Source organism: Camellia sinensis, chromosome 4, assembly GCF_055761805.1.
Source record: "Camellia sinensis isolate YWXY chromosome 4, ASM5576180v1, whole genome shotgun sequence".
Taxonomy (NCBI): Eukaryota; Viridiplantae; Streptophyta; class Magnoliopsida; order Ericales; family Theaceae; genus Camellia; species Camellia sinensis.
The window spans coordinates 12,787,102-12,799,377 of NC_138964.1; the positions used below are offsets into that span (position 1 = coordinate 12,787,102).

Consider the following 12,276-nt stretch of genomic DNA (forward strand, 5'->3'; position numbering starts at 1 on the left):
AAATTGACCAATAGTGTAAAGAGTCTACTACTGACAAGCAGTGCCTTATACCCCGGTGAGGTGGCACACCCCCACTGGCTGACAGTCCAAAAAAAAAAAAAAACAGTTTTTTTCACCCCAATCACGGACCTCCACCTCACTGGGGTCGACCCCAGTGGGGGTATAATGCATTTTCGACTACTGACCAATTGAGATTCCATATATTGGTATTCAATACAAGTACAAAAATGTAAAGTGTAATTTATCAAATTAAAAAATAACAAATAAAATTTATTGAACATTTCATTAAAAAGAGTTGTGTGTTGGGGAGAAGGTGTTAAAAATCCATTAGAATGTTTAGCATCATTAATTTCTTTTTAGTTGCATTGAGTGATTAAATAGCTGCTCTAATTTTGCATAAAGAAAATACAATTCTCAATCAAATATTACAATAAGCAAGTCATATTTACACATTGGTATCTAACACTCTGAAACAGAATTTGAATTGCAGGGAGGATGAGGGTGAGGGTGAGGGTGAGGGTGAGGGTGAGAGGGTGAGGGTGAGGGGAGAAGTAAAAATATGAGAAGCCGAAGAAACTCACTTATTTGGGACTTGGAGAAAGACTAATAATAATATCAGTAATTACAAAATGGGTATTTACAGCTTATTATTACCTATAAAAATAATTTCAACCTCACATCTCCGATAAAAGGTTGCTAATTTTCCGAAGCTCCGTGAGAGCCGCCACCGCTGTAACTTGTCTTTTGCCCACAAGAACATTTTTAGACAAGTTCTCTACTTGTCCCCTCTCTTGCTGGAACACCGACTCGATTACCTGAAGCAATGTAAATGGTTAGAGAGAGAGAGAGAGAGAGAGAGAGAGAGAGATGAAGAGTTAAGCAGTGGTATTGTTACCAAGTTTTCACTCAAGGTAATCCTAAATGCTTCTCAGCAAGTTCATATCACACTATGATGAGCCAGCTATTTAAGGTATGTGTAAATAAAAGATCCTACTGTAAAATTTCAAGTAAGAAACTTCAGCAACTAGGAAGTGAAACACAAAAGTGCCAAAGGTAACACTCAGCTTAGGTAGACCATGTTAGATTTGATTATATGCTCAAATAAAGCAAACACCACAGCCGAAATGTATCAACACATTTGGGTATAACATATACAGTTAGGACATGTTTGTTTGGATGGACTAGATTAGATGGGATTAACATTTTCAGGACTAATATCAATCCCTTTGGATTGTGTATACTATCCCATGTTTAGATTGGCTAAGGATTATCTATTGATTTTGTAATTTAACTAGTTAGTCTGAATCCCTACTTTTAGTCCTCCATTTTGTATCCCACCTGCTGTCTTGGGATTCAATAATCCAAACCCAAACCTTCTTAGCCAAACATCAAATTATGCATTTTGTTAGATTATTAATCCAATTCCAAAGCCATGTCCACCCATGTCCATCCAAACAAACATGGCCTTCAAGTTGAGGACAATCCTAAAACAAGAGTCTTACATATATCTAAGCAATAAATATTCAAATAATTTACCTGAATATTCTCGAGCATGGACTGACCAAGATTCTTCAATGTGATCATTACATTCTGGTCCACAGTATCACCTTTGCTACTTAAAAAAGAGTTGGTAGATCCATTTACCATTGAAGAGGCTTCTGCATTACTCTGATGATCACTTGCACCAATGGAAGCTTTCGTAGCTTTGGAGACACTTCTTTCAGATGTCCCCTCCTCACCACTATTCCGTCCAAACTTCCAAAACCACTGGAATTTACCAGACACAAGCTTCCGTGGTTTACCCATAGCATCGTCATTCTGTCCAGATTTCAAACAAACATTCTCTGGAGAATCCATTCTAGTTGTTGTGTTGTTTCCTACAGAATCTTCTTCATTCAGTCCAGATTTCAAAAAGCCATCCTCTGGAGGATCAGAGACTGGAAGAGGTGAGTCTCCCTCAAGGGTCCTACACAACTCAACATTGTTGGATTCATCATCATTTTCATCAATAAATAAATTTGACGCAACACTACTTCTCTCAGATTGATTTTCTTGGTAATTAGGACTTGGTGAATCTGAGAAAGTACAAGAGTTCTCTTCACTGCCACCATTGCCACACAAGCATCCCTCTTCAGCAGCGTCTTTCTGACCGAAATCTTCATTACATACTATTTTTGCTGAATCTTCCTCCAATCCAAGCTGCCTGGACAAATCCTCCAGCAAACTTCTTCTCACGGATGGTTCGGGTTCTTTTTTACTGCTGTCAACCTTTGATGGGGATGGGTCAGATTCAGCTCTAGATAGACTCACTCTCACTTTTTCCGACCAACCCTTTTTTTGTTTAGGCACTTGTTTTTCTAAACTACTTTGCTTAAGTTGTTCTGCCTTGTGCAGATCTCTCCACTTTTCTTCCCAATAGCTGTCGGGTACCAAACTCAGAGGAGTTCTTGGAGAAGTAGAACCTGATGATAGGCTATGACCTCTCACAGCCACTGATTTACTTCGGTCAAAATAAGCCCCAGTATGCATTGGCAATGGTGTAGACTTATTAGCATCCAGTGCTAGAACCTGCAAAGATTTTGCCTTTGCTATTATTTTCTTCAGATTTATGTCGGCTGGAAAGTTCAGCAATCTCTGAAGACAAGTAGTAGCATTCTCGGTAGCAAGTAGGGAAGATCTCACGTAAAGTATCATCGACACTGCAAGAGCTGAAATGAATGCTCCCCTAGGTGAACTGAGGACCGCAAAGGTGGACCCATCATCATCAGCATAATCACTTATTTTACTATTATCATATGCAAATATTTCATCCCAGACTATTAACAGATCCTCAAGTGTGAACTCACGCCCAAATAAAACCCGTAACCAGCGGAGTGCAAAGTACTGGGGCTCTACCCCGAGCTCAACAAGGTGACTGTGAAGAGACGCATCAACAATCGAAAGCAGATGGTACAATGCAGAAGAAGCTTCAATCACAGGAGGTAACCCAGTATGTGAGCCGGTTAAAGGATAAGGTGTGAAAAATTCCGCCATGGAAACTGCACCTCCGGCCCCACTCATCAAAGCATCAAACATACAATAAGCATCATGCTCCATAAATTTCTCGGACAGGACAACCCCCAATTCACCTTCAGCTCCATAAGCATCGCTAAGCAATACAAGATCTTGTATCTTGGGATCAAGTTCATCAAGACTGCTAACCTTCACTGGACGTGTTTGTGAGCCAATCCCATCTTGTGCAGATTCAGAAAACTTCTTAAAATCAAAATTATATGTTAAATCACTCTCGTCAAATGTGAAGCTATCAAATTTATCAACGAATTGGTCTTCATAAAGCTTTCGCATTTGAGAAAGATGCTCCACATCAGCATGCAGAACGTATAACGGAGGAGCCAAGAGTTCATGCATTCCTGTTGACAAACCAGAAGAAAGGGTAAAAAAAAACATGCAGTAAAACAATCTTCCTTCGAAAAATGAGTAGGAGTTTGTGTGCATACGTGTCCTAGAGTTTTCATATCGTTTTCATTTCTGTGCGAAAGAAAATTTTGAAATTTGAAATTAACTTTTTTGGTGTTTTCTAAAAAGTGGGTACAGTTTCAAAAACAATTTGCCAAGCAATTTTAATTTATTCTTCTGGAAAATAAAAACAAAAACATAACCAACACATATCCTTAGCTTTTCATTCTGACCAGAAGAAAGAAGGATATTCCATTTTGTATTTAGAAATTTCATTTGAATTTTCATTGTTCAGTGAGAACAGAAAGTATTGCCTTTAAAAAAATGAAAAATAAAACCAAAGAAAAATTCATGACTTTAGTGAAAACAATAAAACCCACCTTGTCGGTAGCCATATTCTGGATGTCTAAGACACCACAACAACAAAATACGTCTCAACATGCTTTGGCATCCCGGTGTCTGGAAGTAGCTTCCATGTTCAGGATATAAACGGGACAAATCTTAGTCAACCATTCTCTCCAGTTCAGCATTCCGAAAGAAGCGTCCCCAAATGCTATCTGCACAACATAATCATAAAAAACGCTGAGTACAACATTCAATGAAGAGTGAGTCAATTCAATCATAAATCTGTAGGAGCATTGCCATCTAAGAAGCACGGACACGGATATGCACCTTCTTGGAGGTGTCCGTGCCTCCAAGACTGCCATAGTATATAGCTGTTTTGATAAACCTTCTTTTCATCTTCTCAGTTCCCACAGTAGATTTTTTCTCCTCCTTTTTTTTCAGAGTGGTTTGAGATGGGGAGGAGGTGTTGTTACATTGTGATGCAACTAACTTCCTTGATAGATAACTAAATCATATCTCAATATGAAAGTCTTATAGAATCTAGTCACCAGAATAGCAACAGTGGCATCTAGCAAGGCAGCAATTGTAAGTATTAATTAAGGCCACAAGCTTAATAGAAACGAAGTCAAGGAAATTCTCAAGAGAGGTTTAGACATTCGACCTGGGTTTTGCGACAGCGGGTTATCCATAACAAGATCAGGAGAATTGCTTCCATCCTTGGGAATGTGTGGCTCAACTAGGAGACGCCTCCTCAAACCAGCATATCTGGATAAGACCAATTAAAATTATCCAACAAGCCACATTAGAATGTAATAAATTAGCATTAACCGTAACTGATAATTTCCATAAAAAATTTCATTGGAATCAAATCTGGGTAGCGGCTTTGTTTGCATGAATGTAATAAATTAGCATTAACCGTAACTGGTAATTTCCATAAAAAATTTCATTGGAATCAAATCTAGGTAGCAGCTTTGTTTGTATCAACTTCGCTTTTGTTACTCATTTTAAGGTCTTGCTTTCAGCATTTTTATGAACTTGGTTTCAGTTTTCTACTTTGTAACGCGCGCGTGTGGGGGGGGGGGGGGGGGGGGGGTGTTTTACTTTTTGGCCTTTTTAACAAGAGCTAAAACTAATAACAAAATCAAATGCCAAATTGAAAAGCCCATTAAAAAAGAGGATCCAAACAAAGCTACTTAATCATCTTACAAAAATAACATCCATGCATTGGAAGTAAAAATATTAATGCATTTGATTTACATTATGGCAAAGGTTCCAAATGGCTAGGTTAAAAAAAAAAAAAAAAAAAAAAAGAAGGACTAACAAAATCTTTAGATTTTGGAGAAAATTGCTTTTGAAAATACAAAGCACAGATATGCACTTTCCAAGAATTAAAAAAGAAATATACGAGAAAAATAAAAACTCTGAAAAACTTTGGGTAGATCCAGCAGCTCAATCTGTTTTTGCTGACAAAACAAAATACACGAGCACTCTATGTCTGTATAAACACCAATTGGCACCCAATTGATAAGTTCATAAGCTAATGCACTTACAATCCATACACAAAAGGACCCCAAATGGAAACTTTTATTAAGTTACTCTTGATTTAAGGAAGAAACTAAATAAGATATAATCACCAACGATTTACATACAAATTCCCCCAATTTATTTCTGGGTTATGATGATAATCAACAGTAATCTCAAAACAAGAAATAGTAACATGAAAAATTATAAACTCAAAATTGCCTATTCAAAAACACATTTCAAGAAATTTTCAGATGACCCAGCTGATCTTTGAAGCCATCAACAAATTACAAACAGTTCCATAAATATAATTTCAAGCACAGCATCACCTAGTCCCTACAAATTACAAAGACAAGAACAGGACCTATATGTTAAAAATAAAAAAAAATAAAAAAATTAATTTCAGTTTTTTATCTCTTAAACTATAAACATTTTTTCTATTTCATCCTATCATCAATTTGTACAAATCATGGACAAAAACATCATTTTATAATTTAAACAACTTAAAATCATACAACCAAACAACCATTAGAAGTTGGGTATGGAGTTAGTAATTTGTTTAAAAATAATTTTAAAAAATGGGTATTTGGTGGCATAATAAAAAATAATGTTTTTTGCCTATGAAATTAGACTTTAACCATTAAAGATTTATACAATCATCTCCAATCGGACAAGAACAAAAATCAGAAACTTCATAGCTTAAAGATAAAATTTAAAAAATGGGTATAGTTTAGAAGATAAAAATGAAATTAACCCAAAATCAAAACACAAAGAGAGAGAGTACCTCCGACGAGAATCAGCGGTAACTCGGCGAAGATCATCGAAGGAGGAAGAAGATAAAGAGGGCAAAATCCCCAAATCGATACGCCACTGAACACCTCTGAGATCGGCGAAACGACGATTCTCGGTGGAAGATCCTTCTGGAACAACACGCCACAATGGCGAAGAACATACTGACGAAGATTCCGGAACCGCCGGCTCGATTGAAGCCGCAGCCGGCATCACGAATTCTTCCTCAAAAAACAAAAAATTATTCAAAAATACAAAACTTTTTCTTCACAGAATTGCAGAGAGAGAGAGAGAGAGAGAGAAAATTGATGGTGAAGACAAGAAATAATTTATAAATATATATACACACATGTATAGATATGCATAGACAGAGGCTGATTTTGGGAGAGAGAGAAAAAAAGGGGAGAAACAAAAAGCGGAATCTTAGTGAGAGAGAGAGAGAGAGAGAAGTCTAGAGAGAGAAAATCGAGGTGGGAAAGCTGAATAAGGGGGAGAAATGGAGGAGGAGAGAGAAATAGCTTGATTTAAGAGAGAGAGAGAAAGAGAGAGAAGCTAAGCTAAGCTAAGCTCAACAAACACGCAGCTTCTTCTTCTTCTTCATTTTGTTTTTTCTGTTACTAGATGAGACCGACATTTCTCCAAATTCAAAGAAAATACTAAACGACCTTATATTAATATTAATTAATATTATATTTTTAGCATATGATTTAATAATTTTTTAATATATTTTAAGCATATGATTTAATATTTTTTAATTGCTTCGATGGCTTTAATACTTGGACCCACTATCTGTTACACATTTCGTTTGTCCATAGGTAAAAATTAGTTATGTCGTGCATATTTTAAATTTTAAAGAATAAAATTTCAATTATGCCACTTCGTTATAATTTTTTTTTTTTTTTTTTTTTTTGTTAAAATTGAATTTCACAGTTGGTTTACTAATTATTTCTTATTTTTTATTTTGAGTATAAGATAATTGATGCAATTCGTAATTGCTAAAAGGAAAATTTTATTTTTACTTAAAATTTATACATATATATATTTACAAAAAATAATGTGCTAATATTATTATTATAAATAAATTTATTTTAAATATTTTGTTTTGAGGTGAAACATATATATTAAGTCATATCATTATATATCTATAAAAAAATTATTTGTATATCATCAATCTTGCCAAATATATGAGAAAATTGGCTTTTTAAATTTCATAGTTATATTTTTTAGTTTATTTAGTCAAAAATATATATATTTTCAGGTAGTGCAGTGGGCCGTTCTCTTTTTAATTTCATCCTCTCTCCCTAGGCTTGGCCTTGAGATTTTCAGGACTTAAAGTCGATAATCAATTAAAAAATTTCTGGAGTCTTTTATATTTTTTTTTTATTGAATGAAAAAAAAAATTGAAAGTAAAAGACAAAAGATTTGTGTCAAAATCACAAAAAATATTTAGCATTACATTATAATAACTAATAAGTATCGTTCGATCCTCTCTCTTCTTGTATTTTTAGAAGCAAATAAATCAATCATACTTGTATAATCTAATTTTTTTGTAAAATCATTTTCAATGAATAACAATATTAATTATTTTAAATGAGCCTTTCAATTTTTTAATAGATTAATTTATTTTAAGTTAATTTGGACATTCCTTAATTTTTTTTGGACTTAAAAATATACTTAATATATTAGACTAAACTATAATAAGAGAAACCCCTTTTTTGAGTCTATTTTCAATAGATAGCAATGCTAATTTTTTTGAATGATCTTTCAATTTTTTAATGGATCAATTTATTTTAAGTTAGTTTGAGTCTTTTTAAATTTTTTTAGACTTAAAATATATCTAATATATTGCAGTAAATTATAATAGAGGAGGTCTTCTTTTTTTAGTCAATTTTGAAGGGCCTGGGCCATGACCTTGTGGCCTATGCCCCAGGGCCGGCCTTGCTCCTCCCCCTTTTCCATTTTCATTTTCCTTTCTTTTGCAAGGCTACTTCCACCACTTTTCTCTATTTACATTACAACTCTCTTCTATCAATTTTTGTAAGTGTTTGGAAAGTTACTATTCTGGTATACTATTTTAATTTTTAATTATTTTAGTAGGTTAAAATTTTTATATTTAGTAAGATGATTAGATTTTTTAAAAATTGGATGTGATGGTTATAAAAGAAAAGATAAAATAATTATGGTTGATGTGACATCTTGTCTTACAAATTATTTTAACTTATTTTGGACTATTTTGAGAAGGTGGTTATAATCAACTTTTTGATAAAAAAATTGTTTATAAAAGCTTATAAGCAATTTTTTTGTGAGAGAAGAAGTGAGTTATAATCTAAAAAGTAGATTATAACCCACTTCCCAAAAGAAGTTTTTATCTTTTTGTAATTTTAACCTAAAAAAAGTTCAAATTTTTCTTGCCAAAACCATTGCCCTCTGTATTTCCTTTCCTCTTACAAAGTGGTGTAGAGGTTTGTTGACAGTTAGAAGTGATGGAAATATTGTGGTGGTTAAGAAGAATTATAGTTTGATGAGATTGGGTTGTGGTTCATCCTTCGCCTTCGCAGTAAAGAGATCGCACAGCGAAATTTAACAAAAAGATTTAGAAATAATAGTTCACAAAGAGTTATAGTTTGATGAAATCTAATTTGTAGATAATTAACTAAAAATTTTAGTCTAGCTTCGGCTAAAATTTATAAAATGATAAAATAGATTAAAATATTCAATAAGATAAAATATCACCTCAAATTCATAATTATTTCACTTTTTCTTTTACAAATATCACATCTAATTACAAAAAATTTAATTATTTTTTCAAATATAAAAATTTTAACTTATTAAAATAGTCAAAACTAAAATAATTTATTAAAATAATAATTTTCCTGGAACGCCCTCAAAATAAACCCATTATATGTATATCATCAACATGCATTACTTAAAGAAAACAATTTACTAATTCATTCATCAGAGTATTACTAAACAAAAACATTACATGTAATATCAAATTAAATGCCCTATGGGCTTACATCTTTCCAAGCCAACACTTGGATACAAAATATGAGTTCTAACTCAAATACAATTAAAGCCCTAGGCTTGATTATTTATCAAATAAAAACAAACAACTAATGATAGTCTTCAAAATCCAAATCCTTCCAAGGTAAGTCCTGGGAGGTAGCTTATCACCTGGACCTGAAAATGATGTTTCCATAAAGGGTGAGCCACAGCCCAGCAGAAATATACTAAACCAAATATAAGCATTGAATAAAGCAATAGCATTCAATAATTGGTTAACCAAGATAATCAGTTATATCTTTATACAGTTTCATGACATTAATGTCTAAGACCCGTTTTACCTTCCAATTAATTCAACATGGCTCAGAACCTGGCCAAACTTACAACAGTGTACTATATATATCAAATTCACATTCTTCCAATATCAACAAACGAATGAGACTCAGGCTCAAACCAAAACACTTCATACTTCCAATTTGATACACATTTTAGTGCTGTATCAACAAAACACTTCAATATAAATAAGCACACATAAAAGTGATTCTAATGGAGTCCATCCCCTATCTCCTCCCAAACAAAATCCGGTTTAGAGGTCCATCCCCTATCTTTCCCTAAACCGTGGAGTACATCCCATATCTCCTCCCACACAAAACAAAGTATGTAAACACATAACATATACATCACACAATCAATACACATAATGTCTGTATTAATTCAATAGTCAAAAATTAATGACTCAACTAATGTGATTAGTTTCAGTTATACCTAATCCACATGCATTGTCTACAACAATCACGACTATCCTCCACCGATAGCCCAAAACAGTTATTTCTAGACTTGGAAATAACTATAACAATAATCCAATAGGCGAGTGATTTAAATTATCCAACTACACCATTTAATCAATAATTTCCCAATTTCATGAATTTAACCAAATTCCTCAATTCCCTTAAATTAATTATACAAATTAATTAATTATTACAACTAGGATTTTTTCCAAAATTATCAAAGTAATCCCAACATATCAAAATACCAAAACTTAGAACAAAACTTATAAAATGGAGTAGGAAATCCCTACCTCGAAGAAAACAACCCAAATGGAGAAGACAGAGATGATACCCAAATACCAAAGTGCTCCAAATCGCCAACTATTCAGATTAAATGGAAGCCCTCGACTCACTCTATCTTTTTAATAAAGGATCTAAGGTAGAAACGTACTCTAAGTAGATCAAACCTAAAAGAGAAGGTGAGTAGAGGGAGAGAGAAGTCGGACCTAGGGTTTGGAATCAAAAAGAAGATGAAAAAGACTGATCAAAACCCGCTGCTGCGTATATAAACTGGACAGGCTCGCTCGAGCGAAGACATGGTCGCTCGAGCGACCAGAAACAAGAAATACTCGCTCGAGCGAAGAGAATCTCGCTCGAGCCAAGAATGCAATGCTTCAGGTCTGCAACCCTAGAGCACGCTCGAGCGACAGAATGCTCGCTCGAGCTAGGAACTCGAAAACATACACCTCGCTCGCTCGAGCGAAGAAGATATTGCTCGAGCGAATAAGCACTACCCTCAGGTCTAAACCAGATGCAGTCGCTCGCTCGAGCGAAGCAAAGCTGGATCGAGCTAGAAGACACAAAATACAACCCTCGCTCGAGCGACAAATCCCTGGCTCGAGCGACCAACTCAAAAACTGGATAGCAACACTTGGTTTACGAACCCAACCAACCTGAAACAAACCTGCCCAACACATCCCATAACTCCGAATGCGAAAATAAAAGACGACAACAACGAATATATAATGACAGAATAAACGGAACCCAAGTCCGGATACAATAATCAAATGGGAAAAGACCGGAGTCGCTATATTTCCAAACACCCATAACAACAATAGTAGATAACATCAGTTCAACAGTGACACTAATCAAGTAAAAGGTTCAAATTGTGTCAATTATAGTGGTCATTGTGATTATTGCCCTGTTTGGTAGAGTTTATTTTCAATTTATTTTAATTTTTAATTTAATTTAAGTTATTTTGATGTGTTTGGTTTAGCTTAATAATATAATTTATAGCTTTTTGTAAGTTAAAAATTAACTTATTCTTTGAGTGAGGGAGGAGAAACTTAATTTAGAAGTCAAAAATTAACTTATGTTCACAGTTACAAACTATAAATTGTTAAATTATAAGTTATAATCACTTTATCACAGGCCTACCAAACGGGACCTATGTCACGTTGGTTGATTGGCATGCTGGTAGTGGATGGACACGAAGGTGTATTGTGGTTTTGGATAAAGCACAAAAAGAAGGGTAAAATTAATAATTTTATAGTAATAAAAGGGAAAAAGTATAATTTTACAACATTTGTTAAAGTGGTTAATTTAATGTTATTGAATTAGAACTTGATGTGATTATATCAAAATTATTAAAATTATGGGTCAGATATGATCTTTTATCTTATTAAGTTATTTTTTTTTTATAACTATTTTAGCCAAAAAATTTGGGGCTTTTTCTTCCTAAACGAGCTCTGAGTATAAGATAATTGATGCAAATCGTAATTGCTAAAAGGAAAATTTTCTTTTTATTTAAAATTTATATAATTTTTTTTTTTTTTGGCAAAAATAATGTGTTAATATTATTCTTATAAATAAATTTATTTTAGGTATTTTATTTTGAAGTGAAAGATACATATTGAGTCATATCTATCTATATATATATATATATATATTTTTGTGTGTATCATTAGTCTTGCCAAAAAGTTTTTTTTTTTTTGGTTTGGTTCAGAAAATTGCTTTTTAAATTTTCTAGTTATTTTTTTTAATTTATTTAGTCAAAAATATATATATATATATATATATATATATATATATTTTGCGAACATAGTGAGTCATTCTCTTTTTTCTTCCATCCTCCTCCCCCTTTTCCATTTTCATTTTCCTTTCTTTTGCAAGGCTACTTCCACCACTTTTCTTTATTTACATTACAACTCTATTTTACCAATCTTTATCATTTTTTTTTTTCACAGCACTACAACCATTGCCCTCTCCATTTTATTTCCTCTTACAAAGTGGTGTAGAGATTTGTTGACAATTAGAAGTGATGAAAATACAACAATGATTCATCCCTCCTTTTCCTCCACCCCCTTTGACCCCCCTCTCTCTCATTGGTTACATT

The 12,276-nt window shown here is 33.5% G+C and overlaps 1 protein-coding gene across 3 annotated transcripts; it reads right to left on the bottom strand.

The window, feature by feature from the left end:
- Window positions 1–390: 390 nt before the first annotated feature.
- Window positions 391–4,566, bottom strand: LOC114281483 (Ypt/Rab-GAP domain of gyp1p superfamily protein). 3 transcript variants are annotated; one of them, XM_082924242.1, is made up of 4 exons: window positions 4,463–4,566; window positions 3,837–4,013; window positions 1,537–3,410; window positions 391–815 (listed from the first exon to the last, which is right to left on the bottom strand). In XM_082924242.1, the coding sequence occupies exons 2-4, from the start codon at window positions 3,895–3,897 to the stop codon at window positions 675–677; spliced, it is 2,076 nt and encodes a 691-aa protein (XP_082780368.1). In that variant the 5' UTR covers window positions 3,898–4,013; window positions 4,463–4,566; the 3' UTR covers window positions 391–674. The 3 variants fall into 3 exon arrangements, with proteins under 3 accessions (XP_082780368.1, XP_082780370.1, XP_082780369.1); XM_082924244.1 differs by lacking the exon at window positions 4,463–4,566 and adding an exon at window positions 4,187–4,302; XM_082924243.1 differs by lacking the exon at window positions 4,463–4,566 and adding an exon at window positions 4,129–4,264.
- Window positions 4,567–12,276: the final 7,710 nt, after the last annotated feature.